This window comes from Vidua macroura, chromosome 4, assembly GCF_024509145.1.
Source record: "Vidua macroura isolate BioBank_ID:100142 chromosome 4, ASM2450914v1, whole genome shotgun sequence".
In the NCBI taxonomy this organism is placed as follows: domain Eukaryota; kingdom Metazoa; phylum Chordata; class Aves; order Passeriformes; family Viduidae; genus Vidua; species Vidua macroura.
Window position 1 is genome coordinate 73,381,340 of NC_071574.1, and position 27,077 is coordinate 73,408,416.

General features: G+C 63.7%; 3 protein-coding genes across 3 annotated transcripts; all 3 read right to left on the reverse strand.

Annotated features, from left to right (window-relative positions):
• Positions 1 to 709: 709 nt before the first annotated feature.
• Positions 710 to 21,042, reverse strand: FBXO41 (F-box protein 41). Its single transcript, XM_053975291.1, has 13 exons — positions 20,589 to 21,042; positions 17,250 to 18,177; positions 13,596 to 13,824; positions 12,794 to 12,873; positions 12,396 to 12,703; positions 12,020 to 12,288; positions 11,520 to 11,635; positions 11,132 to 11,284; positions 9,150 to 9,245; positions 7,842 to 7,960; positions 6,654 to 6,812; positions 5,923 to 6,038; positions 710 to 5,128 (listed from the first exon to the last, which is right to left on the reverse strand). Exons 2-13 carry the CDS (start codon positions 17,969 to 17,971, stop codon positions 5,066 to 5,068), a joined length of 2,430 nt encoding a protein of 809 aa, XP_053831266.1. The 5' UTR covers positions 17,972 to 18,177; positions 20,589 to 21,042; the 3' UTR covers positions 710 to 5,065.
• Positions 18,016 to 21,208, reverse strand: LOC128806864 (splicing factor 3A subunit 2-like). The gene is made up of 4 exons (XM_053976697.1): positions 21,007 to 21,208; positions 20,589 to 20,871; positions 20,011 to 20,359; positions 18,016 to 18,177 (listed from the first exon to the last, which is right to left on the reverse strand). Exons 1-4 carry the CDS (start codon positions 21,206 to 21,208, stop codon positions 18,016 to 18,018), a joined length of 996 nt encoding a protein of 331 aa, XP_053832672.1.
• A 2,515-nt stretch (positions 21,209 to 23,723) lies between these two features.
• Positions 23,724 to 26,425, reverse strand: EGR4 (early growth response 4). The gene is made up of 2 exons (XM_053975293.1): positions 25,969 to 26,425; positions 23,724 to 25,665 (listed from the first exon to the last, which is right to left on the reverse strand). Exons 1-2 carry the CDS (start codon positions 26,105 to 26,107, stop codon positions 24,335 to 24,337), a joined length of 1,470 nt encoding a protein of 489 aa, XP_053831268.1. The 5' UTR covers positions 26,108 to 26,425; the 3' UTR covers positions 23,724 to 24,334.
• Positions 26,426 to 27,077: the final 652 nt, after the last annotated feature.

Below are 27,077 nucleotides of genomic sequence, written 5' to 3' on the forward strand. Positions count from 1 at the left end.
TAAAAATGAGCCTTTCAGGCTGGTTTTTGGCCCGTTTCAAAGCAGGTCCTGTGCTGCAGAGCAGGGCAGACTCTGGGCACATGCCAGGAGTGCCTCCAGGATGGAGCACCCCTGTGTGTGCTTGAAACTCTTGGATATTGCTCAGTGACATTTTCATTGCCTTCTGCTCAGTGGGGCATTTTCATTCTCCATTTTGCTTCCTGGAAGGAGGTTCAGGGCAGCAGCTGTGTGATGGCTCCAAGGATGGATCCAAGCATTTGGGGGGACTCAGACAGGAAAATGGTGCTGGGAGAACATGAGGAGACTCCTGGGTCTGGTGGGTTACAAGTGAAGAGGAGGACAGTGAAAGAAATACAGAATCATGGGATGGTTTGGGTTAGCAGGGACCATAAAGGTCAGCCAGGGACACCTTCCACTGTCCCAGGGTGCTCCAAGCCCCATCCAGCCTGGCCTTGGACACCTCAGGAACCCAGGGGCAGCCACAGCTTCTCTGGGAATCCTGTGCCAGGGCCTGCCTGCTCTCAGTGCTCCCCCCATGCTGCCCCCTTGGTCCCTGTATCCCCCTTTGTCCCCATGGCCCATGATGCCAGACCAGTGGAGCCCACGGAGCTGCAGAGGGAGGCAGGAGGACACTTCCAGCAGGCCCCAGACAGCAACTGGTCTCACTGGTGTGGGCCCAGTGCGACCCCGGGGAGAGAGAAAACCCAGCTCGATCTCCAGAGTCTTTATTCAACACTGAATCATAAAATAGCTCTTTACACGCTTCGCTGGGGCTCGTTTCTCTGCAATTCTTTAAATACACATTGTTTACACTTGCCAAAGGTTCAAAGCAACAACATCAAAGTGCGTCTACAGGTGAGAGTTCCAACCAAAGTGCTAAAACCACGGACTGCTGGCCGGAGCTGGGCCTGCTCCCCCGAGCCCCAGGTCCTGCCCTGCCCCATCCCAGCGCTCCCCTCCAGGGCTGCTCCGGCAGGTCTCGCACCAGGGCCCGGGTTAGCATCAGGGGACCACGGGGCGGGGGCAGAAAGGGACGTTTGGTTCTCCAGACACTGGCACATCGCTGCGGAAAGACTAAAATAGACCTAAATTTATAGAGAGTTAAAAAAATAACTTGGGAGGCCACGGGAACCTCTGGGGAGGGGAGGTCGCTGTACACCGCTGCCGTCCAGGGCTGTAGGGAATGAGTCCAGTTCCTGATTTATATATCTCTCTTCTCTGCACTGATTATCTCCTCTGATTATCTCGAAGCAACTGTGCATTACCTCTTGCATCCCAAAAACTGCCCCGCACCATTGCACCCACTTGTCCCCGGCCCCAACCTGCCTCGTTGCCCTCCCTGGGGCTGAATCCCGAGGCTGCATTAGAAAATCCCTTTTTTTTCCCTTGCTTTTGGGCAGTTTTCCCTCCTCGCTGCTGCAGCAGCTTTTCCTCAGTGCTCTCCCACCCTCCCCAGGGATTATTTTGCCTCCCGCTGATAGGGAAGGTCCATCACCACCTCACAACACCCTGCAATGCTTCGGCCACAACAAACCACCTCTGCTTCCCAAAATCCCCCTGCTCCCTGGGATCTTTTCCCTTTTAAAGCACTTTCTCATTTGGCACCAGTTCCCAAATGCTTTTGCTCCACCCCAACCTGCTTTCTCACCCCAAAATGAGGCTGAAGCAATGCTCCAGCTCCTGGGCTGGGGCCTCCCCTAAAAGCTGAAGGAAAACATCTGTTAACCACTTTAGGAGCCATTACCAACACTTCTCCTGGGTTTGTTTTTGTTCTGTTTTCCCTAAATCCAGGCTCTTTTGGGGGATCCAGACAAGCCCCTGCCATGGCCATGCCCTTGGTGGCAGCGGGGACCAGGACACACGGCAAGAAGAGGGACAAAGAGGTTTAAAATCCTCGTGGGGCAGAGCCAGCCTGGGGCTCCCTTTTCCCTCAGTCCCTGACACCCTGGAGCCCCAAGGCAGAGGGATAAGGCAGGAGGAGGCCCCTGATCCCCACAGCTCCTGGGGTTTGGAGCGATGAGGAGGAGTGAAATCCAACACGAGGGAGACACAGAAACAGGATTTGGGATGGCTTTGGCCCCCGAGCTGCCTTTGGTGATGTTCCTCTTGAAATCTCTGACCAGCGCCCAAACTCAGCTGAAGGGAGATGCTGGCAACGTCAGCCATGGGGAAACTTTGGGAAAACGCCTTAGACAAGGAATAAATCTCCCCAGAAGTGTCCTGCAGGAGCCAGGCTCAGAGCCACCGTCCATCCAGCCCTGCCAGCTCTGCCATCGCCGGGACCCCAATCCTCTCCCCGGCTCCGTGGATTTTACTGGGATTGTCATCGCAGAGCCCCTCTGGCACTTCTCCTCAGGGGCTGAGCTGAACGTGCTGTGTGGTTTGAAGGCTTTCCCAGGAAATTCGGCATTTCTGGGCGTTCCCATCACTTCCAGAGGACATGGGGCTGAGGCTCCGTGAGCCAGGGGGGAATCCAGGGACAGCCTGGCCGGGGATCCCGCGGGGATGGGGCCTTGGGGGGCCACACTCCTGCGGGACAGGGCAGAGAAAGCAGCAGGGGCAGGATCCCTCTGACATTTCAGAGCCGTTAATGAGCTCGTTAACAAGCTGGGCAATTAGGAGCCACCAGGAGGGCCCTCCTCCCCACCACTCCTGTCACTGTGCCAGCCGCCTTCATCCCCAGCCGAGGAGGAGGAGGATGAGGAAGGGATCCATTCAAGCCCAAGCCAAACAGGGAGAAACCCCCACTTTCCATCTTCTAATCCTTGAACCCGCTCAAGGTCTTGTGTCATCAGAGGATTTTTGTAAAAAGGTGGCTTTGCTGAGCTGGGTTTTTGGGGAATGCCCCAAGGAGAGGTGGCAGTTTGATCTGTCTTGGGGATGCCCCAAAGCACCGAGTCCAGGTGAGGGTCCTGCCGTGGCTTCCAAAGCCAGCGGAGGGGTGGGGATGTCACAGAGCCACCACACACGCAGCCACTGACCCCTCTGGCACAGAAGGCTTCTCTGAGAGTCCTCACACCTCCCTTCTTTCCATCACCTCATCCTCACCTTCCCCACGGCCCGAGGAGCCGGGAGAGGCTCCAGGCACCGGCAAACCCGGAGCAGCCACCTCCAGGCTTGGGCCACCACTCTGGGCCACGAGAGTCTTTAAGCATAGAGTGTATGAACATGCTGAGTATATAATTTTCCTTTAAAATCTTTTTTTTTTTCCTTCTTCTCTTTATAGAAATAAATACGTACTTTGTTTTGTTTTTGTTTTTAAGGGAATTCCGCAAGTCCCGGCACTGAGGTGGTGCCATCTCCACTGGGCCACGCTCCTGCCTGGGGCCGGATGGTCCCCGGGCGTGGTGGCTCTGCTGGGTGGTTTTTTGCTGGTCGGGGCATCCCTTGCTCCTTTGCCCCTGGATTAGGAGTGTCCCAGGCTCCCCGGGGTGGAGGTAAACCCACGGTGGGCATGGCAGGGAGCTGGCCCCGCCGCCAGGAGCTCATCCGTGGGACGTGGTGGGTGCAGGAGCTTCTCGCAGGCATTTTCAGGCTCCCACATTTTGTGCATTCTCCTGGAAAGCTGCATGGGAAGGGGAGCAGGGCCACAAAACCCCGGCCCTGTTTCAGAGCAGACAGCGCAGGTGGGATGAAGGGTGGCTGAAGGGTCTTGAGGTGGGGTTGGAGACGCGGGAGCTGCCTCCAGAGCCACACCAGCCTCGGCCATCTGGGGGTGATTTTCCTTGCCCTGGGGGTCCCCACGGGCTCTGTGGCAGCCCCAGCTGAGGTCGGCAGCTCTCGTGCCGTAGGTGAGGGCCGTGGGGCTGGATCTGCAGCCCGGCCCCTCCCGGGGGACGCTCCACGTGAGCCCATGGCTCCAGGAGGGCTGGGGAGGGGACGGGCTCTGCGAGGCGTCCCCTCACAGCCACGCTGGCCAGCAGGCACCAAAACCTCCAGCGCTGGCCCAGAGAAGAGGGAAAAGCCCCAAATCCACTTTCCCAGTCGCTTCCTCTCCGCTCAGCCCCGTGGGCCCAAGGCTGGGGTGTCCCCACTGCTGGCAGTGCTCTGATGGGTGTCCCCACTTCTGGGGCCACCTCCTGGTACCCTCTCCCCAGGGCGGAGGATGGAGATGCTTGACCCTGCTGGATGCCTTTCCAAAGCCTTTTCCCATGGCAAAAGGATATTTTGGGGACGATGATGTCCTTGCAGGCTGAGGACACTCAGAAGAAAAATCAGATTTAGAAAATGGTGGCTGTAGATAAGGGTCAGCCAGGGCTGTTGGTCGGTGCTTTTCCCAGGATAATTTCAGGATAATCTGGCCAGGGTTTCTCCTTCAGGCTGCTCGGGAAGGCAAACGTGGGTGTCCCGTGACAGTCTCTCTCTCCACATGGGACAACTGACCCCGGATGGAGTCCGGGTGTGGATGGTGGGGACAGGAGCGTGACCCGTTTCCCGGTGGATGAGGATTTTGGAGATGGTTTATTGCCTTGGCAGGAGGGTTTTGGTGGAGAGGAAGTGAGGCTGGAGACCTCTGGAAGAGCTCCCATCTCTCCTGGTGTCCTCTGGCTCCCAGAGCCCCGGGGTGCAGCTCTGCTCCCGGGCTTGTGCTGTGGTGGCTGCTGGTTCCTGGGGGCGTTTCCCCGGGTTTGGGCGCCCCTCTGTCAAACCCCAAATGAAAAGGAGCAGAAACCCTGCGGGACTGCTGGGGGAGGAGCAGCCCCTTCCCACCCCACGGACAGGCTGGGGCTGCAGGGGCCGAGCCCAGCCAGGAGCCCCCGGCCGGGCCGGGCATCCTCCGGCGCTCAGAGAGCCCCAGACAGAGTTCACAGCCACCCCCAAACACGCAGCCTTGGCCTTCAAAGCCATCTTCCCTCCTGGGAAAGAGCCCTGGCTCTCGGGGCAGCCAAAATTTGTCCTTAAGTAGCACCTTCTCGCCCGCGAGCGGCCCCGGGCCGGCCCCGGCCGCCGGTCCCGGAGGCCTGGAGAGTTTGGGGTTCCTGGTGCCCGAGCCGGGGGTGCCCTGGGTTTGCTCTCAGGGCCTCGGGCTCCAGAGCAGGGAATGTGCTTTGGGGTCCCTGAAGGGCTAGCAGCCTCCTTCCACCTTGATGTGTAAGATCTTGGAGAAGCCGGGCCTTTTCCTCAGGGCCTGGAAGAGGAGCAGACGGCGGGCCTGGGGGAGCCAGCAGTGCCACTGCTCCGTGGGGAGAGGGGGAAAGGGGGAACGCCCCAAATCCTGCCAGGGGTCAGGGAGGGAAAGGGGGAATGCCCCAAATCCTGCCAGGGGTCAGGGAGGGAAAGGGGGAATGCCCCAAATCCTGCCAGGGGTGAGAGAGGGAAAGGGGGAACGCCCCAAATCCTGCCAGGGGTCAGCGAGGGAAAGGGGGAACGCCCCAAATCCTGCCAGGGGTCAGCGAGGGAAAGGGGGAACGCCCCAAATCCTGCCAGGGGTCAGGGAGGGAAAGGGGGAATGCCCCAAATCCTGCCAGGGGTGAGAGAGGGAAAGGGGGAATGCCCCAAATCCTGCCAGGGGTCAGGGAGGGAAAGGGGGAACACCTCAAATCCTGCCATGGGAAAGGGACATGGGGTGAGGGAGGCACAGGGAATGGAAAACACAAAGCATTCCTCAAATCCCTGCCTTGGGAATGACACAGAGTGAGGGAGGGAAAGGGGGAGCACCTCAAATCCCTGCCTTGGGATGAGGAAGGGAGAAGGGAATCCCTGCCACTGGAAGCACACAGGGCAAGGGAAGGATGGGGGTATCTCCAATCCCTGCCTCAGGGAAGACACGGGGTGGGGAAGGGAGAGGGGGAACGTCATCCCCAGTCCCTGCCTTGGGAAGGAAAGGGGCAAGGGAGGGAGAGGGGGAGCATTTCTGACCCCTGCCATGGCAAGGACGCAGGGCTGGTGGCACTCGTGGGAGCTGGGACTGGGGTCCTGTACCTGGAGTTTGTTCACCATTTCTTCAAACATCTTCCTGGCCTCGGGGCTGTGGGGCTCCTTGAAGTAGTCCACAATCCCCACCTGCACCACGATGGACTTCAGGTTGCGGCACACACCTGGGGACACAGACACCACCTGATCTCCTCCGCCGGGGACAGGAGCCTGCCCCCGGCCAGCAGGGACCCCAGACCCCACCCTGTGCTCCTCCAGGCCGCCTGTGTGCGGGGACTCCTCACCCTGAGGATGGAGGGGGCCTGGCCAGGGTCTCTGCAGGGAGGACCACGGGCTGTGAGACGGCCCCGGCTGCCCCGTCCCAAACTGGTGGGACCCTTGGGGACCCCTGCCTCTGCCATCCCCGGGGTGGGCTCCCAGCAGGTCCAGCCACAGCCACCCGAGCTGTGACCACCAGCACAGCCCCCCCTGAGGCTGTGCACCTCCTGCCCTGGCCACTGACTTCAGCCAGCGGTGTGAGCCAGACTCAGGTGTGTCCCAACCCTCAGGTGTGTCCCAACCCTCAGGTGTGTCCCAACCACCGAGGCCTCGGTTACCCCGGGGACCATGGAGGGAGCGGCTCCGTCCTCCCCGTGGCCCAAGGCAAGATCAGCTCTCCCTGGCCCATCCCTGCTGGGGGATGCTGGATCCCCTCCTGCCCCACCGAGCTCCCAGCAGCTCGCAGTGCCAGCAGCTCCCCCGGGCGGGGCTGGGTGCCAGCTCCTGGCACGGCTACTCACTGTTGAAGTGCAGCAGGGCTTTGGGGGTCACCGGGGTGGACGTCAGCACCAGCATCTCCAGCCCCTTGAGCCCCTCCCGGCACACCTCGGCAGCCACCTCCTGGTTGATCTCGGCCACGTGGTCCAGCTCCAGCACCTGCAGCCTCATGCAGTTCCGGGCTGCGGGGACACGGCGTCAGCACCACGGGGACAGCCCAGGGCACAGGGCCTGGGAGGGGTGGGTGGCACAAGGGGGGCACGGAGCACCCATGGAGCTTGGGGTGGGTGGGCTTCTCCACGGAGAGCCCAGGGAGCGCCTCCCTGCCCACGGCAGGGGCCCTCTCCTTGTCCCATCAGAGGAGGAGGGAGGTGGTGCCCGGGGAGCACTGGAGTCCCCAGCCCTGCAGGTGGCCAGGGAAAGCCTGGAGGTGGCACTCAGTGTCCCTGGGCTGGTGACACGGGGGGATTGGGCACACGGTGGACTTGGCAATCCCAGAGACCTTTTCCAAGCCCAGTGACCCATTCTGTGACCTGTGATCCCGAGTGCTGGGCTGGGGACAAGGTGGGCACTGGGCACAGGGCGGGGTGGTGGCCCCAGAGATCCTTCCCAAACCCAGTGACCTGTTCTGTGACCCATGATCTTGAGAGCTGGGCTGGGGACATGGGGGGCACTGGGCACAGGGTGGGTTGGTGGCCCCAGAGATCCTTTCCAAGCCCTGTGACCCATCATCCCGAGTGCTGGGCTGGGGACAAGGTGGTCATTGGGCACAGGGCGGGTTGGTGGCCCCAGAGATCCTTTCCAAGCCCCGTGACCCATTCTGTGACCCATGATCCCGAGTGCTGTGCTGGGGACATGGGGGGCACTGGGCACAGGGCAGGGTGGTGGCCCCAGAGATCCTTCCCAAGCCCCATGACCCGTTCTGTGACCTGTGATCCCAAGTGCTGTGCTGGGGACAAGGTAGGCACAGGGCGGGTTGGTGGCCCCAGAGATCCTTTCCAAACCCAGTGACCCATGATCCCGAGTGCTGTGCTGGGGACAAGGTGGGCACTGGGCACAGGGCGGGTTGGTGGCCCCAGAGATCCTTCCCAAGCCCCATGACCCGTGATCCCGAGTGCTGTGCTGGGGACAAGGTGGGCACTGGGCGGGGTGGTGGCCCCAGAGATCCTTCCCAGCGCAGAGAGCCGCGGTGTGAGCCGAGCAGTGCCTACCTAGGGAGGCCAGGCCCTGCACGCCGCAGCCGGCCCCTCCGACGCCCAGCGCCCGCAGGTGGGGCCAGCAGCGCCCGATCATCTGCAGGCAGCGGTTGCTGAAGCGCGTCGGCTGCTGGCTGGGGACACGAGGGACAACAGCTGGGGTGGCACGGCCGCTCAGCCCCGCCAGGCACCCCTGGCACGGGGTGCACTGCGAGCTCTCCCACCCCACCAGCCCGGGCGTCACCCTGGGGAGTCCCCGTGTGGGCACCACGGGGCTGTGCCACCACTGGGACAGGGCAGCTCCCTGTGCCCAGCGCCCCAAACCTTGCCCAGAGCAGCTGGGGCTGCCCCTGGATCCCTGGCATGTCCCAGGCCAGGCTGGACACTGGGGCTGGAGCAGCCTGGGGCAGTGGGAGGTGTCCCTGCCATGGCAGGGGTGGCACTGGACAGTGTTTAAGGTTTCTTCCAAGCCAAACCATTCCAGGATTCTGTGATTCCAGCCTTGGAGACCCAAATCAGGCCCTGAACTCTGTTGCTTGCAGGGAGCAAAGCAGCAGCGGGGCCTGGGCCTCTCAGGTGGAGAAGCCACGTGCCACATGGAGCCACCAGGCTGTGACACCCAGGGGTGACATCCCCTGGGGGTGACATCCCCTGGGGGTGACAAGGCCATGCACAATGCCCAGGGCACTGTCCTGAGGCACAGAGCTGAGTGTCCTGCTCAGCTCCCGAGCACCCAGACACTGTGGGGTGGAGATGAGACCCCACCAGCATCTCCCCAATGCTTTCCCAAAATGAGAGCAACTGCTGTGGCCCCCCCTAAGCAGTGACACCCTTTCAACCACACCCAGGCCCTGCAGGGCGGCTGTGAGAGCAGTGAGAGCTCACACAGGCCTTTGATGTTCAGTGCCACCTCCCAGACCCACCGCAGATGCCTTTCATCTCCTTGTGAGCAGCCTGCCTGGAACATTCCCGGCTCAGCAGGGAGGTGCAGGCACCCAGCAGCTCCCAGTTTGCACAGGGAGGGATGGGCTGAGCTCCTGTCCCAGGGCTGGGCTCCGGGACTGCTGCTCATCCCATGGAGATCCCCCATAGCAAACCAGGGTCTGGCACCCCATTCCTTTCCAGCCCAGTGGAATTCCTTTCCATTCCTTTCCAGCTCAGGCCACACTCAGCGTGGCCTCCTCCTAACCCAGTTCTACCCCTGGAGTGTCCCAGGCCAGGCTGGACGGGGCTGGGAGCAGCCTGGGGCAGTGGGAGGCAGTGGGGGTGGCTCTGGGTGGGATTCCCTCCCCACCCAGCCCATCCTGTGCTTCCAGGCCTTACCAGGGATGCAGAGGTGCGACCTGCAGGGAGATGATGTCCCTGCAGCCTGCTCCAAGGGCCCAGATCACTTCATGGCCCACGGGGTCCGTGGAGCTCCTGCAACAGCACAGGGGACACGTGACGGCCCCAGCAGCAGCGGTGCCACCCCTGGGCTGGCTCTGCATCCCCCAGGAGCTCCCTGGAGCACCCAGAGGTACCAGTCTGGCCACGAGCTACAGCCCAGGACTGCCCCTGGAGCAGGCAGGGCCCTGTGCTCCGGGCTGGAGGCATTCCCATCGGGAATGTGCCTGTGGATGGCAACGGCAGCAGGGGCAGCAGCTGGGGCTGGGGGCGAAGAGGGGCAGGAGGGATGAAGGTTCTGGAAGGTGCTGGAGGTGAAGAGGGCAGGAGGGATAAAGGTTCTGGAAGGTTCTGGAGGTGAAGAGGGGCAGGAGGGATGAAGGTTCTGGAGGTGAAGAGGGACAGGAGGGATGAAGGTTCTGGATGTGAAGAGGGGCGGGAGGGATGAAGGGGAGGTGGAATGTGGAAGGTGCTGGAGGTGCCTCTTCCACATGCCAAGGTGACAAGTGACTGGCTGAGACTGCCAGGCCGTGCGTCCCTGCAGGGGACAGAACCTGTCCCTGTCCCTGTCCCTGCAGGTCACACTGGCTTGCTGTCCCTCGCCACCTGCCTGGCCGGGATGGGGACAGCGCCGGGGGGGGGGAAGGACACCCCAGCCAGGGGCAGGGGCTGCACGGTGGCCTCCCCCTGCTCTGTGGCTGTGCCACTGTGGCTGTAGGTGGCTCTTGGCCAGATGTCCCTGCAGGGTTTGCTGTGGCTCCTCCTTGGTGTCCTCGGAGGTACCAGGAAGGCCTCTGGGCCACTGCTGGACCCGGGCAGGGACTGGGGCAGGCGTGGGTTTGTCGTGAGCTGGGGTGGAGCCCAGCTCCGAGGAGAGGTGCCAGAGAGCACCACCCTGCTGCCACCAGCCCAAACAGTCCCCAGGCTGTGCCACCACACCAGGAGCCTTCCAGGGACCGAGGCCACGCTTCCCAAGTCTAAATGTCCCACTTCAGAACTTCAGGCAAGCCTAAAAATAAGGCTGGGTGTTATCTCGAGTGCCTCACACACGTGTGCTGGAGCAGGGTGCCAAGAGCAGCAGGTTAATCAGAGCGTGAGTCTCAGGCACAGCTCGGGATGTGCCAGGAGCGCTGGGGCTCGCTCTGCTGCCCTTGGAACAGCCAAAGGAGCAGCCTTGGAGTTCAACCTGGCAGCTCTGGGCTGTCTCCTGTCTCCTGGTGTGGCTCTGAGCTCCTGGGGGTCACACCAGGGGAGTGGCTGGAGGTGCTTTCCCACCTGGAGGATTCCCTGTCCTGGCTGGATGAGGACCAGGTGGAACAGACACCAAGGCTGAGGTGGTTGTCTGCAGGTGCAGCAGAGCAAGGATCATCCTCCTGGAGGGTGGAGGGAAGGCCAATCCTGTCTCCACAGGTGGCCAAAACTAAGGAGTGGCCAGTGATGCCCTCCAGGACCTGTGACCTCCTCCAGGATCATGAGTCTTGTGTCCTTGACCTCAGGCAAGGTGTCCAAGCTGAATCTTAGCTGTCCCTTGGCAGAGCTGTTCCTCCCTCCCAGGAGAGAGCGACCCTGAGCCTCTTCTCTCCACTAGGATTGTTCATCGGGGGTGACAGCCAGGTGGGACCTCACTGGGCACCTCCTCCTCGCCCTTCTCTACCACAAAGTGGTGCCTCCTTGCCAAGGCCATGCCTCCAGCCAGGATCAGATCAGCAGTGGGATGATGGGAAGGGAGCTGGAAGCGAAACACCGGCATGGGAACACCCTGGCAGGGACGGGAGCTGCAGGGACAGCTGGCACCGGGGACACTGGGGCGGGGCGCGGACAGGCAGGTCCTTTGCACCCACGTGGGCTGCGCTCTGCCAGGGAACGGGGGCGGTCTCAGCACCGTGGGCGCCCCCAGGCTCGTCCCCGGTGCCCGTCCTTACCGGTAGGTGACGGCCTGCAGGGCCCGGCAGTAGCAGCTGGCCAGCCAGAGCGAGCGGTCGGTCAGCACGTTGGGGCAGTGCGAGATGCGCAGGATCAGCAGGTTGCTGCCCGTCGCCTTCAGCAGGGACTCCAGCCCCGCTTCCAGGCAGCCCCTGCCAGGAGGGAGCCAGGGTCAGGCACAGGAGCCCACGCTCACCCGCCCTGTGGCCGGCCCAGGAGGGTGACACGTCCCACGGGCACCCGTGGCTCCAGGACACCCGAGTCCCACAGCGGGGGCCGGCGTGCCCTGGAGTTCGTCGTGGAAGCGGGTGCTGGGGCTCAGGGAGCTGCAGCAGCAGCCCCGGCTGTGGGAGGGGGACACGGGGACAGAGGGACACGGGGACTCACCGTGTGCTCTTCATGTAATCCTCCTTGCTCTCCTTCTTGCCCCGCTGGCGCGGCTTCAGGTTTTGGAGGGTGAGGGAATGCATCTGGGTGCACCACTGGGACAGCATGGCCAGGAACTGGGGCACAGGGGTGGCACTCACCGGCAGGGACACCCCAGCACGTCCCACACCACCCACCCCAGGCCGTGCACACGCGTGGCAGAAATGGGTGGAGATGCACGTACGAGGCCACAGCAGAGCATGTGCCACAAATTAATGGGCGTGACCACAAAATCATGGGCGTGACAACAAAAGCACATGAAAGCCCGTGCCGGCGTGAGCGCCTCTGCTCCAGCACTCACCTGTGCACCTGCAACACCTCCAGCACCGGAGCAAGTGCCCACCTGTGTCCCCCATGACCGTAATGGCACAACCATCCCGGCCAGCAGGGAGATGCTCGCCCAGCTTTGCCCTTCTGGAAGAAAGGCCGCGCCCCCGGCGGTGCCACCCCCTCCCCAGTACCTTGGAGGAGACCCTGGCGTTCTCCAGCAGCACCCGTGTCCACACGGCCGGGTGTCGGGCCACGAACTTCCAGTCCTTGCACACCTCGGCCGCGCGCAGCAGGGTCTTGGTGTCCAGGTAGGTGAAGATGCAGAAGAGAGCCGCCCGCATCTTGAGGATCTCGGGGCTGATGACCTCGCTGGAGTGGCCCGGGCTGCCCCGCTCCAGCCGGCACACCTTGCCCCCGGCCCCCTCGGGCCTGGCCGTGGGACACCCGGCGTCGGTGGCCACTGGTGCGCGGGGAGAGCAGCGGGTAAGCGGGGCTCCATCCCCGTGCCACAGCTTCCAGCTGCCCCACCCTTCGCCTCCCCGCCCGAAGACCCCGCGCTGCCCTCACCCGTCAGGCGGCAGCCGCCGGGGGGTCGGGACGCGGCGGATCCCGGCGCCTCGGGCTCCCAGCCCTCGGCCTCCGACTCGGTGGTGCGGGAGCCCACGTCGGACACGTCGCCCTCCTCGCCCTCGGTGCTGTTGCGGTAGGGCCGGCGGTGCCAGTTCTGGATGGCCTGGCGGCGCAGCCCCGAGCCCCGCGCGTCCCGCGCCGCGTACGGGTGGCCCTCGGCCGTGTCGTCCGTGGGACACGGCTCCGCGCTGTCGCTGTCGTAGCAGCCCGAGCTCTGCGACACGGCCTTGGCCCGGCTCGAGGCCCTGGGGACGGGCATGTCCCGGCTCAGGGCTCGCATCCCCTTGCCGTCATCCCGGTAAAATCCCAGGGAGGCGGCAGGGCCGGGCACTCACCCGGTGCTGGAGGAGGAGCGCTGGTTGGACACGCCGTAGGGACCGTGCGCGGCCACCGCCGGCCCCGGGTGCCGCTCTCTCTGCAGGGACAGGGGACAAGAGGAGCCAACGTGGCACAACCCAGCGTGTGCACCGTGCGGCCACCCCGCCACCCCGCCGGCGCCAGCTGCGTTTCGGGGGGACGCCCTCGCCCAGCGGGATGCAGAGCAGCACCTCCGGCATCACCCCGCGCCACGGGAGCACCGACCCACGGAGAAACAACTTCTCTTTGGGACCCACACCCAGGATTACCCATTCCCCTTGGGAAGGAGATGGGGACCCTGCACCGCCCCGCTCGGCCCTGCGGAGGAGAGCCAGGGCCGCGCTCCTGGAGCCGGCGCTGCATTAGGGAAGCCCCGGGCACATTCCCGAAGCAGAGGGTGAATTCCCAAAGCCCTGGGAGCACTCCCGAAGCAGAGGGTGAATTCCCGGAGCCCCGGGGGCACTCCCGAAGCAGAGGGTGAATTCCCGGAGCCCCGGGGGCACTCCCGAAGCAGAGGGTGAATTCCAAAGCCCCGGGCACATTCCCGAAGCAGAGGGTGAATTCCCGGAGCCCCGGGCACATTCCCGAAGCAGAGGGTGAATTCCCAAAGCCCTGGGAGCACTCCCGAAGCAGAGGGTGAATTCCCGCAGCAGAGGGTGAATTCCAAAGCCCCGGGCACATTCCCGAAGCAGAGGGTGAATTCCCGCAGCCCCGGGCGCACTCCCGAAGCAGAGGGTGAATTCCCGCAGCCCCGGGCGCACTCCCGAAGCCGTGCCGTGCCTGTGCCCGCAGAGGTACCGCTCTGGCGATGGCCTTGGTGGCCGGGGTGCCGCAGCGTCCCAGGCTGCCGTTGGGGGTGGTGCCGCAGCTGCTGCTGATGATCTGGAGCTGCTTCTCGGCGCGGTCGGCGCGGTCCAGCAGCTCCTCGATGAAGTGCTGCAGCCGCACCTTGGCGTTGGCCTCGCGCGCCGCCGTCTCCTTCAGGAACTGGTCGATCTGCAGCACCTCCCTGGCAGAGGGACCCGCGGTGACACCCCAGCGCTGCCCGCCCGTCCCCTCCAGCCCTGTGCCCGGCTGGGACACGCCCGAGCACACCTGGATTGTTCCAGCCTCAGCCTGGTGTGGGTCTGTGCCAGCCCAGGTGGCCCCAGGGATGGGCTGGGGCAGGACAGGGATGAAGGGATGCTCCCAGCCTGCAGGGGGGTGTTGCCACCTTGTTTTAGGGGTGAGGTGACATCCCCAGCACCTCATCCATCGCTGCCAGGACTGGAATCGGGCTCCTGAACACGATGGAGCAGAGGGGAGGGGATGATGATGGTGCGACAGCGTGAGGGAGGAGGATGGCAGTGACACCCTTAAACCCTGCTCAGCCCGGTGGTTGCAGGGCCCCGGCTCCCTCATTAACATATTAATTAGCAGGTGCTCGGGAGCTCTGAGGCTGCGGCAGGGCTGTTTCCCCCAAAATGTGTGACAGCAGCTCCGTGACCCGAGCTGACCCCAGCCCAGCACAAACGCCCACTGTCCTCAGGGAAGCACACGAGGGCACGGGCACAGACACGCCAGTGAGGCCACACGGCCCAAACACACGTGGCCACCACACCCCTGCACGCCGACGTGCTCCAGGAACACCCAGGTGTGCACCAGGCACACACACACACACAGAGAGCCCTGTCCTGCACACCTGAGAGCTCCACACAGCCCCAGGAGAGCACAAAACCAGCACTCAGCATGGCACACACACACACAGAGCACGGCACACACACAGAGCATGGCACACAGGGACAGACACACACACACACACACACACACACACACACACAGCCCTGTCCTGCACACCTGAGAGCCCCACACAGCCCCAGGAGAGCACAAAACCAGCACTCAGCATGGCACACACACACACACAGAGCATGGCACACACACAGAGCATGGCACACAGGGACAGACACACACACACACACACACACACAGAGCCCTGTCCTGCACACCTGAGTGTTCCACACCAGCTGCAGGTGGACACAAAGCCAGCACTCAGCATGGCACACACACACACAGCCAGGCACAACCAGCACACACGGACAGGCAGCATCAGGAGGGTGTGGGGCCCTGGCACAGGGTGCCCAGAGCAGCTGGGGCTGCCCGTGGAATGTCCAAGGCCAGGTTGGACACTGGGTTGGGAGCACCTGGGGCAGTGGGAGGTGTCCCTGCCATGGCAGGGGTGGCACTGGGCGGGATTTAAGGTCCCTTCCCACCCAAACCATTCCACAGCCCCACGGGCACCCAGGTGAACACACCGCAGGCACAGGCAGAGCTGCTCACACCTGCACTGCTGGTGGTGCACACACACACAGAGCTGCTCACACCTGCACTGCTGGTGGTGCACACACACCCACAGAGCTGCTCACACCTGCCCTCAGCATCCAGGAACCCCTGAAGAGGCACAAACCCAGCTTTGCACGCCTGTCTGGGGCACACCTGACCCCGGCCCAGGCACACCCAGACACACCAAGCTGACCAGAGAAACACAACCACACACACCTGACCTCAGGCACCTGATCACACACACCTGACCTCAGAGCCCTGGCTGTGCACACCTGGACACCAAACCTGACCGTGCACACTGACCTCGGACACCTGGACACAATGATCTGCTCAGAAGCACGAAGGAAAAGGAGGGGGCAGCTCTTAGTGACATAATTCCCACTGCTGGCTATCAATTACCAATTAATCATCAATTAATTTTCAATTAATTTCTCCCCAACCTGCCGCTTGCAGGCAGAGCCTGGGAGCTCCGGGAATGCTCTGGGAAGGATCCTGGAAGGGGCCCCAGGGGATTTGGAAGGCAAATGTGGAGCTGGGCAGCAGCTGTAAGGTGATGCTGATGGTTATCACCTGCCTCCCTCTCATTCCCATGGACTGGGTGGAAAAACACTCCTGGCAGAGGAAAAGGAGCCCAGGAGCCAAAGGTCTCCCAGGAGGACATGGTGTCATGGTGTCCTGGAGCTGGCAGGGCTGGGAAATGTCCCCACAATGTTTTCAGGGAAGGCTTTGCTGATGAAAATGGTTTCTGATGACCTCCTCACATCCAGGAGAAAACCTCCTCCCACCACCAGCGCTTCCCATGCTCTCCCTGCAGCCTCAAAAGGGATTTTGTCCCTTGGGGTGGAGGAGTCTGGGGCCTGATAGGGACAGTTGAGGGGTGGGAGGGTTTCTCTAAGGAATGGGGGGTCCAGGAGGTAGTTTTGGGGCATAAACCCAGGGTTTTAGGTGGTAACATTGCCCAGGTTCCACCAAGAGACATTTGACCCTCTATTTACCCTGCCCAGCTGTCTCCAGGCCCTGCTCCAGACTCATCCACACTGGTGTCCTTAATTCCCTCACCACACATCCCCAAGGTGCCCCTGAACAACACCCACGAGGCAGCCCCCAAACCCCTCATTGCCTGTCCCACAAACGTGCCCCCAAACCTGGAGGTGTCCTTATCTAGCCCCAGGGTCACCCCGCTCCTCACCTAGGCCATCCCCCCATCCTGGGAGCCCCGTTTCTGAGCCAGGTCATTATTTTGGAGTCAAAGTCATTCACAAACGTGCAGAGGATGATGGGAATCAAAACAATTCCTTCAGGAATCCCAGCAGTGCTCCCAGCCCAGCACAGCCATGCCTGTCCCCCACAAACTCCTCACAGACTTGGGCCCCTCCAGATTTGCTCAAACTCCTGAGCAGCGAGGTCTGGTTTGCTTGGACAGCACCAAAGGGCAGAATGAGCCAGTGCTGGACTGGAGGGAAGCTCAGGAGCAGCCTTGGGGTGGGCAGGGCCTGCTGAGTGGGGAATATGGGGTGGAAATGAGGATGGCAGTGCCACAGGCTTAGCAGCAAATGGAGGTGGCACTGCTCGGGCTGCCCCACCCTCCCTCTGGGAGAAAAACCTGGAATTTGGCACAGCCATGGCAGGGGGTGGGAACGAGGTGGGGTTTAAGGTTCCTTCAACCCAAACCAGTCTGTGGCTCGGTGATCCCCAGCCTGGCCATGTCCTGGTGGCCCACCTGGGACAAGGTCTGGCTCGCCATGACCCAGCCATGGAGGGCCCAGGTCTGTGTGGACCCTGAGTGGGTGGGAGGAGATGCAGAACCTGATAAGGGAGGATGCTGGTGGGCATCACCAAGGGGCTGTGCCTGAGCCCTGGCCCTGAGGGCTTGGTGGTGGTATTGGGCTCCTCTGGACTCGTGGAATTGTTTGGATTGGAAGAGACCCCAAAGCTCATCTCATTCCACCCCCTACCATGGGCAGGGACACCTTTCACTATTCCCCAATGCTCCAAACCCTGTCCAACCTGGCCTCGAACCCCTCCAGGGACGGGGCAGCCACAGGCTCTCCAGGACTCACTGCCAGGCACCCCTTTCCTCCCACCCCGCGGCTGGGACAGGGACCAAGGACTCACTGCTGCTTCCGGGTGAGCTCCTGCTCCTTCTGCACCAGGTCCTGCTTGAGGGACGCCAGCATCTCCACGCTGACGTCCACCTGGCGGGACAGCTCCGACGCCCGGTCCTCCAGCTCCTGCTTCTCCCGGCTCAGCCGCAGGCTCTCCTGCTTGGCCTTCTCCAGCTCCGAGCTCTTGCGGTCCAGCTCCACCTGGAGCCGGCCCACCTGCGAGGCGATCTTCTGCTCCACCTCCTCCGTCAGCTTCTCCAGCCTCTTGTCCACCTCCAGCTTCTCGAAGGCGCGGATCTTGAGGCGGGCCAGGCCCTCCTCGTAGGCCGAGTCCATGGCGGCCGGCGGGACGGGAGCGGGCGCCACGGCCTTGCCCCGCGTGAAGATCTCGGTCAGCGGGATCTCGATCTCGTGGACATAGCGGGGCGAGGGCGACGAGGACGGGGCCGGCTCCAGCTCGTCGGCGGGGACCAGGTCGCAGGAGAAGCGCTGGTCCTTGCCCTGGAAGGAGGTGCTCTCAAAGTAGTCCCTGCGGGCGGCCGGGGCCAGCAGGGCCCCGTCGGCGGCCAGCGGGAACACGGCGGCGTCGCAGATGCTGTTGGTCTTGGAGAGCACGTAGAGGGTCTCATAGGTGTGGTTGTACTCCAGGTGTGCGCGCAGCGAGGACAGGCTGCGGAAGCGCTTGTGCTCGCCGCAGCGCGGGCACCGGTAGGGCAGGTCCAGCGAGGCCATCCCTCAGCTCTGCTCCCCGGCGCGGGGCACGCGCGGGGCCCCGCTCATGGCGCGGCGCCGAGGCTCCGGGGACGCGCGGGGCCGGCCGGGCAGCCCCCGGCAGAGGGGTGGCGGCTCCGCTGGGACATGGCGTGGGGACGGCCCGGGATGGAGCGCGGGGGATCCGGCAGTCCTGGGGGGGTGTCAGCATCGAGCGGCACCGGGCGCTGGAAGAGATGGGGGTCAGCGATACGGGGGTGGGGGGTCCCCAAAAATCCCTCCTTGGTCCTTCTTCTGGGCGCCCTCTGTGCCTGCATCCCACCCTCCCGTGTTCCTCCCACCCACGTGCGTCCCTTGGAAGGGCACATGGTGCTAAAGAGGGTGCAGAGCCCTGGGAACGTGCAGAGCCCTGAGAATGTGCAGAGCCCTGGGAATGTGCAGAGCCCTGGGAAGCTCCGGAGCCACTGGGAAGTTCCACAACCCTCGTGAAGACCCACAGCACTCGGGAAACTCCACAGCCCTTGGGAAGCTCCACAGCTCCTGGACTTGATGATCTCAGAGGGCTCTTCCAACCTGAATGATCCTGTGGTTCTACAAACCCTCGGGAAGATCTGTAATGGCTGGGAAGGCCTCCCACCCCTTGGGAAGGTTCACAACCACCTGGGGGAACACAGCCACCAGGAAGGTGCACATCCCATGGGAATCTCGCTCCATCCACCCTGAGCTTGTCACAGGAGGTGGCAGGGGTGACCCTTTTGCTCTCTTGCAGCATCAGGGGTCCCCAAGGGCCAGGACCATCCCTGTGCCCAACACCAGGAGCAGGTGCTGGGATCTCCCTTCTCCAAGAGAAGGCCAAGCCACTCCTGCTGGATCAGCCCATGAAGCCTGGAGAGGGATTCATCCCAAGAGTGCTCATCCATCCCTGGGCTGTCCAGTGCAGGGGACATGGTGGCCTCTCCTGCCTGGGTGGGTGAGGGTCCCTGTGGGACCTGGTTCATCCCCCACTCACAAAATCCTCCACAACACCACTGGGGGAAACCCCACCCTTGTGAAATGGGATAAACCAGTGAAAATCTGCCCAGGGGAGGCTGCCGAGGTCCCCTCCAGCCTCGAGGGCACAGACACACCTCAGGGCACAATGCTTTCATTTTCCATTCATTTGTCATTCAAACATGAAAACGGCCATGCTTTTACCGAGGGCACCCGTGGGTGGGAGAATCCCCTGCTCATCCCTCTGCAATATCCCACAAAGGGCTCTTCCCACCACCCTAAAAACCCTCAGAGCCCTCCTGCATCCCATAACCACCAGTTGGTGAGCCCTGAACTGCCACGGAACCTCCATCCATCCCTGCTGGTCCCCAGGGCAGCATCCCTGGTGGCTCAGCATCCCCTCAGAGGGACAACCAGGCCACGAGGCTGGGAAACCATTTTTTTAAGGGAAAAATCAGCAACGGCAAGAAATCCATGCCAGAAATAAACCCAGGATGAGCCGGGAGGGTTTGTGACCCGCTTGGCTGCGTTTTGGGGTCGTTACCAAACACACCCTCCCACATCAACCCCCCCCCCCGGGCGACCACCGGCTCGGCCCGGCCGGAACCCGAACCGCGGCGAGCACAAAGCACGTCCGGCAACTTCGGCCGCTGCCGGGGGGATGAGAAAGCGCTTTTCCAGCGCAGGGATGGGGAATCGTGCCGTGGTGCCTCAGGCCTGGATCCCTGCCCGCGTCTCCCGGGGCACCCGAGCGGCCTCAGCCCGAATTTCCCGGCCGAAATCCAAGGCAGGATCCGGCCCAGGTGGATCGGGAAGCACACGGAGCTTCCTCGTCCTGGGCAGGTCCTAGCGCGGCCGCAAACCTCTCCTCACTCCCATCTCCACGGCAACAAGCAGGATTTGAGGGAAGGTTCGTGGAGTCATTAGTACGCTAATAAAACCCACGGGCATCCGGAGCCGGGAAACGCTGCCGACCGCCGGGACTGCAGCATCCCCGGGCTGCTCCAGCGCCGCCACCTGCGATCCATCATGGAGCCTTCCTTCGCATTGTCTAACGATCTCCTGCCCACCCACCCCCCAAAAAACACCAGCGGCAGGCAGCTCCCCTGCCTGGCTGGAGAGGGAGGGGGGATGGAGAGGGGACCTGGTGGGGGCTGCTGCGGGGTGGAGGTGATGCCGGGATGGAGGGTGAGGGTGATGCCGGGGTGCAGGCTGATGCCGGGATGGAGGGTAAGGGTGATGCCAGGGTGCAGGGTGAGGGTGATGCCGGGGTGCAGGCTGATGCCGGGGTGCAGGCTGATGCCGGGATGGAGGGTGAGGCTGATGCCGGGTGCAGGCTGATGCCCGTGCCGCTGGTCCCATCCTTCCCCGGCGCTCCAGCGGGGTTGGGAGCACCGTGGTGGGCGATGACGGCCGGGGCTGAGGCGCAGAGGGCTCGGGGGAGGTGGGCATGAAAATCCGGATGGATTTTTTGTCCCCCCAGCCCCTGGAGCAGGGAGCGGCGGGTCCGTCCTCACATCCTGGCAGCGGCTTTGTCCCCGCTGCGTCCCGCTGCTCCCGGGGGCCCTGGGTGAGGAGCATCCTGGGGACAAGCCGCCGCCTCCCGGGGCACCATCCGCTCTCCATCCCATCCCCTGCCGCCCCATACCTGCTTCTGGCCGCCGACCTGCCGCGCTGGGCTCCTCCGGCGAGGGCAGCATCTCTCCCGCTCGCCCGCGGGCCACCCCCGAGCCGGGGGGTGCGGAGGGGGACGGAGCCCGCACAGCCGCTCCGCCGCACAAAGGAGGCGGCTGCCGAGCGGCTCAGGGCTGTGCCGGGGCGGGGGGACGCGGGGCACGGGGGATGCGGGCACAGGGATGCGGGGCACGGGGGATGCAGCCCGCGGGAAGCATCCGGCTCCCCGCGGCCAGCACCTCCATGCCAGGCAGGCCCTGGGGAAGGAGGGAGGGAGGGCGCTGGCTGCGGGGTGGGGGGAGGAGGAGGAGGAGGCGGGGGAGGAGGAGGAAGGAAGGAGGCCGAGGCTGAAGGCCCCGGCGGGGTGGTGGGAGGGTGGCGGTTCTGGGCACCCTGGGGATGGCGGTCCCCGGGGCGCTGGGGGCTCAGCGCGGGCTCAGCATGGCGAGCGAGGGAGGGATGCAGGGATGGAGGAGGGCGGAGGGCGAGCGCCGGCAGCCGCCTCCTCCCCTGCAGCCGGAGCCGGGGCTGCCTCGCCGCCGGTTCCTCCCGCACAGCTCCCTCTGCCTGTCTCCCCACGAACACGGCTGCCATGGCAGCCCCCGGGCCCAGACCCCCTTGTCCCCCACCGCCCCTGGCAGCTCCTGGCCGGGATCCCCCGGAGAATCCTCCCCGGGGATTGTAGTGCCGGGCGTGTGCCCAGCCTGGGCACCCGTGCAGCTCCTGCCCCATCCCGGGCTGGGCACCCAGGTGCCAGGACACGGGCTTGGTCCCAGGACAGTCCCTGACCATCCTGGCTTCATCCCTGGCTCGATCCCACTTGAGTCCCCGAGCATTCTGCCTCGGTCCTGGCTGTGTCCCTGAGCACCCTGGCTGTGTCCCTGAGCACCCTGGCTGTGTCCCTGCCCTGGTCCTGCTCCAGTCCCTGACACCCTGCCTTGGTCCCTGCCCGGGTCCTGAGCTGGTACCTGATCATCCTGGCTTAATCCCTGGCTTGATCCTGGTCCAGTCCCTCAGTACCCTGGGCTGGTTCCCAGCTTGGTCCTGACCTGGTCCAAGGCTGCCCTGGTTAATCCCTGCCTTTGTCCTGACTGAACCCCTGAATATCCAGGTTTGGCCCTGGCTCACTCCCCACATGGTCCCCGAGCCCTCTGGTTTGATTGATTGATCCCAATCCAGTTCCTGAGCCCCTCAGCCTGGTGCCCGTGCCAAAGGCATCCAGCACTGCCGTGTTTCCTCTCTGCGGGGTGGGCACGGGGTGGGCACGGGGTGGCTGTGGGATGGCTATAGGGAGGCTGTGGGGTGGCTGTGGGGTGGTTTGTGGGGCAGTTGTGGGATGGCTATGGGGTGGCTGTGGGGTGGCTGTGGGGAGGCTATAGGGAGGCTGTGGGGCAGTTGTGGGGTGGCTGTGGAGTGGCTGTGAGTGAGCTATGGGGAGGCTGTGGGGAGGCTGTGGGGTGGCTGTGGGGAGGCTCTGGGGTGTGTCCCATCCCTCCCACCTCCCTGGCAGCGCTGGCCAGAGGAGCAGAGGGCCGAGGCTGGAGCGGTGCCTCTGCAGAGCTTCCAGGCTCCCATCAATTATGGATGGCTTCCTGAGGGGTATTAATCAAGGCCTCCTGCATCATTCATGGCCAGCGGTGCAGGGAGAGCTCGGCTCTGCTGCCCGGCGGGATCTGGCATCCCCCAGAGAGGGGCAACCCAGGCCCTTCCCAAAGGAAACCTGGGGTCCTTACTGACCATAAAAGCTGGGCTGTCCCCCTAGAAAAACCTTTTCCTGGGTGTCTGGGGTCACCTGCACCCCTTGGCGTGGTCCTGGCTCAGGATTAGGCTCCCACACGCTGGGAGGGTTCACCCAAGGGTCACGAGCACCCGTGGGTGCTATCGGGTGTGAGATTTTAGGGACACATCTGAGGGGAAATTTGGGATTTCCCCCTCAGCCAGGTTTTCTCCTGGCCCCTTCCCACATCCCATCTCTGCTACGAACCCCCCATGCCCTGCCCATCTTCCCACCCCAAATCCACAGGGCTTCCACAGCCTCGGATTCTGCTGGGACACATGGGACCCTGGATTTGCTGGGATTACTGGGACCCTGGATTTGCTGGGATTACAGGTGTTTAGGCCCAGAATGCTCCACCCCACATGTTGACAAAGGGCTGAGGGGCATGAGGGAATGACAGGGTTACCCCTCTCTCCTTCATAGTAAGGCTGGGGGCCAGATCCCCCCCTCCAGGGCTGCTGGAGGGGACAAAACCCATCAGGAAAGGAAAGAGAAGATTGCAGCTGTGCCCCTTCCCTGCCTCTGCCAGCAAAGGAGCATCGCCCCTAAATCACCTGAGCATCCATGACAATGGCCCTGGCCCTGCTGCCCCCACTGCCACAGGCACCTTCTCCTGATTCGGGAGACCAAAGCATCTCCCCTGGAAGGACGAGATTTTGGGATTTCGTGATTGAGACTGATTTTTAACCACCAGAAGAGGGAGGTTCTTCCATGGGAAGGACATTCCTGGCTGCAGCAGCATCTCCTGTGCCATCCAGCCCCGGCCATTCCCAGGAGAGGGGAACCAGCATCCCTCTGCCATCCAAAATCCCAAAGGGGAGGGAGCAAACAGCCTGTCTTTGTGCAGGGGTCCCCATCCTGCCTGGATCTCTCCAACCCCGGGGCTGAGCCAGGCTGGAAACGGGGAACGGGGACCTCATCCCATTTCCCGAGGGTGAAGCTGTGGGAGGGGACATCCACATCGCACTGGGAAGCAGGATCCTGGAATGGGGGCTCTGGGCTGGGCTTTGGGGTCCCCACAGGAGAGGGGCAGATTCCTCCAGGACTCAGCCCCATCAGAACAAACCCAGAGCCACGTCCTGTGCTTGGAGGGAGACCCAGCACGGGGAGCAGGGATCCCTGCTCTGCCCCGGGATGAAACCCTCCTCCCGGGATGAGCTCCCACCTGGGCTTTGGGGACGCTCAGGAGCTCTCTGCACGGATGGATTTTTTTTCTCCCTGCTAATTATGGAAGCACCTTTCTTTCCCAAAATGCAGCAGCAGAGGTCAAAAACCGAACGGAAATACAGGATGGAGAGGCAGAGAGCAACCTCAGCGAGGGCTTGGATCAGCTCAAATCTTTAATTAGAAAAATAGACACAAATTTTAAATATTCCTGATAGAGGCCTTTTCTTTTTACAAACATAATAATAATAATAATAATAATAATAATAAATAATAATAATGAAATCACCTTTCCTAAGGGCCTGTTAGCACCAGTTGCCAGAGCCCGGTGGGGTCTCTCTCCCTGGGGAGAAAGGACGGGAGTGGCCGCAGCCCCGACCGTGCCCGCCGGAAAATCTCCAGGCAGGAACATCCTGCGAAGCGCTGCCTTGGGAAATCACAGCCGGGCGCTACGAACGCCGAGTGTCCACAACACCCACCTCGGTGGCGATGTCTGTCTGTACACGGGCTCTCCTTCCCCCTCCTTGCAACAGGAGCTGTGAGATGGCTCAGTCCCCGCGCTCCGGAGGCGGCTCCGGCCGGCCGGGGCTGCCCCGCGCCATCCCCGCGGGGAGCGGCCCGGCCCCGCGGCATCGCCTCGCCTCCCCGCGGGGCGCTCCGCTGCTCCGCCGCCGCCTCTCCTCCGGGGCCACCCGGGAGGGAGCTCCCACCCCGGCTCTCCCGTGAGACGCTCGGGGGGACCTCGGGAAACGCCGCCTGCCAGCGCTCAGGCCGGAGGTTCAGAGTGTCCCGAAGGAGAGCCCCACCGAGAAGAACCCCAAGCCCTTGAGCTTCTCCTCGGTCCGGGCTTTCTGCTTGAGGTGCACCTTGCTGTGGCGCTTCTTCTCGTCGCTGCGGGCGAAGCGGCGGCCGCAGGTGTCGCAGGAGAAGGGCTTCTCGCCCGTGTGGGTGCGGATGTGCGTGGTGAGGTGGTCGCTGCGGCTGAAGTTGCGCAGGCAGATGCGGCACTGGAAGGGCTTGTGGCCCGTGTGGATGCGCAGGTGCCGGTTGAGCTCGTCGGAGCGGGCGAAGCTGCGGATGCAGTTCTCCACCGGGCAGGCGAACGCCTTCTCGTGGGGCTTGGGGCAGAAGCACTTGGAGGAGCACTTGCTGCGCCGCGTCTTCTTCTTGGGCTCGGCCAGCGCGGGAGGGTTGGCGGGCAGCAGGGAGGGCAGCGAGGAGGGCGTGGGGTGGCCCAGAAAGTCCGTGGGGGGCACGGAAGGAGAGGGGTGGGGATGGAGGAGCTCGGCGGAGCTCATCAGGCCCGGCAGGACGTCGGGCTGGGCCAGGGAGGCGTCGAAGTCCGGCAGCAACGGCGCGGGGAGGTTGTGGATCTTGCTGTCGGCGAAGTCCCCGCGGGCTGGGAAGTTCTCTGGCTCGCAGCCGAAGCCCAGATGGGTTCCAAAGCAGGCGGCGTCCTCTGCCAGGCTGCCGAGCTCCGGCTGGCAGCTGACGGACAAGACGCTCTCCATCTTGGAGCCCAGAGGGTGGAACAGCCCCTGGCCGCTCTCGGTGGCCGGGAAGCCTTCGGGAGAGTGGAAGCCGGCGGGCAAGTAGGCCTGGTGCTGCTGGGAGATGGGCTCCCACTGGGCACAGGTGGCTTTGAACTTGTCCAGGGGCGGGGAGCCGGAGGACAGCTTGATGTCCTGCTTGCTGTCCAGGAGCTTGGGCTGGAAGAAGCACTGGGAGGTGTTTCCCAGCGCGGGCTGCGCCTGCAGGGGCTGAGCGCCCTCGGCCGCGGCGAAGGCGCCGTAGCCCGGCTCCGGGAACGGGGCTGGGCTGGATCCGCTCATCTCGGGCTGGCACGACGGGTACAGGTCCAGCTGGCTCTGAGCCACCTCGGGGCAGGGGTAAAGAGCGTCCAGGTGCCTCTGGTGGCCCTCGGGGGAGGCGAAGGGGGAGATGCCCAGGATCCCCGACATCAGGTTGAAGAGGGACTCCTGGTCCTGCGGGTGCTCCGGTACCGCCTTGATGAAGAAGCTGCCGGTGTAGCTGAGGGAAGGGGAGGGCTGGCTGCCCAGCAGGGAGTAATCCACGGCCCCGCCGCTGCCGGGGACACCCAGCAGCTCACCTGGGAAACAGAGGAGACCGTGGTGAGAGGGCTGGAGGGATGCGGGGCTGGGGGCGGGATGCAGGGAGCAGCGGGAGCTGTTGCGTCACTGCGAGGTCTCCGTCCCTGAAACCGCACAGGGAGCCCTGGGATTCATCCCCCTCCCCCAGCGGGACCCTCAGGACCCCCGCCCTGAGCTAGCGGGGACTGCTGAACCGCCAGGCCGGGGCTGAGGGCGGAGGAAGGGAAGGTTCCCGATTCCTGGATGCAGCGATCATTCCCAGCGGGGTCCCTCATCCCTGCCCGGCTCCCGCCCGCCCTTACCTCCAAGGAAATCGGCCTCTGCCAGAAGTTGCTGCTCAGGCTGCCCCAAGCCCTGCAGGTCTCCGGTTTTCATCTCGCAGCTCTCCTCGTACTTGGAGTAAAGCGGATCCGGGCAGGAGAAATCCATAACGTTGAGCATCTTCCCTGGAGACGCGGCCGGAGCAAGGGGGCAGGGCTGGCACGAGCCGGGGATGCTCGGGGAGAGCCGGGAGGCGCTCGGGATGAGCCGGGGAATGCCCAGGGAGAGCCGCTGGATGCTCAGGGCCGAGGCGGGAGGTGCTCCAGGCCAGCCGGGGGATGCTCGGGGCGAGCCCGGGACGAGCTGGGAACGCTCGGGGTGCCCGCACCGATCCGAGCGATGCTCGGGGATGAGCCGGGCCACGCTCGGGGAGCCCGGACTGCTCCGAGGGATGCTCGGGGCAGGTGCCGGGGACCCTGCAGGTGATGCTCTGGGGTGCTTGGGGCAGTGCGGGGGGTGCTGGGGCGGGGGGCCCCGGCGCTCCGGGGGCGCTGCGGGGGCAGGGCCGGGGCGGGGGGGGCAGGCAGGGCCCGGCGGCGGCGCAGCCCGAGCGGACACCCGGCGCTCCCTCCCCGCCGCCCCCTTTATAGCGGGAGCGGGGCTGCTCCGACCTTCCGCCGCAGCCATTTCTGGAGTCCCCAGTGAGGCTGCCGTGACGTAAATGCCCATATATGGACTCAGGATGTAGGCTAGGGAGTCCCAATAAGGAAATCTCTCCCGTGACGCGATGCCCCTTCCCTCCCCCTTCCCTCCTCCCCTCCCCCTTTTCTCTCGCTCTGTTTTTCTTTTTTTTTTCCCCTTCCTTCTCTCTTTTTAACTAATAATCGCGATATTTTTAACAAATCTCTGCTGCTCTGTGCGCCCAGCATCCCCTCCCGCAGCCGCGGCCCCACGCGGGTGTGCACACGCGTGTGCAAGCCCCGGGTGTGCAGGAAGGAGCCTGCGCTCGCAGCCTTTGCTTTCCCTCGGTTTTTGGGAGGCTGCGGGGCATCCCCGCGGCTCCGGCCCTTGCTCCGCAGCCTTGGCTCCCGTCCCACCGTGGGCTGCTCCTCTCTCGGATTTGCATCTCCCCAGGCTCTCTTTCGCCCTG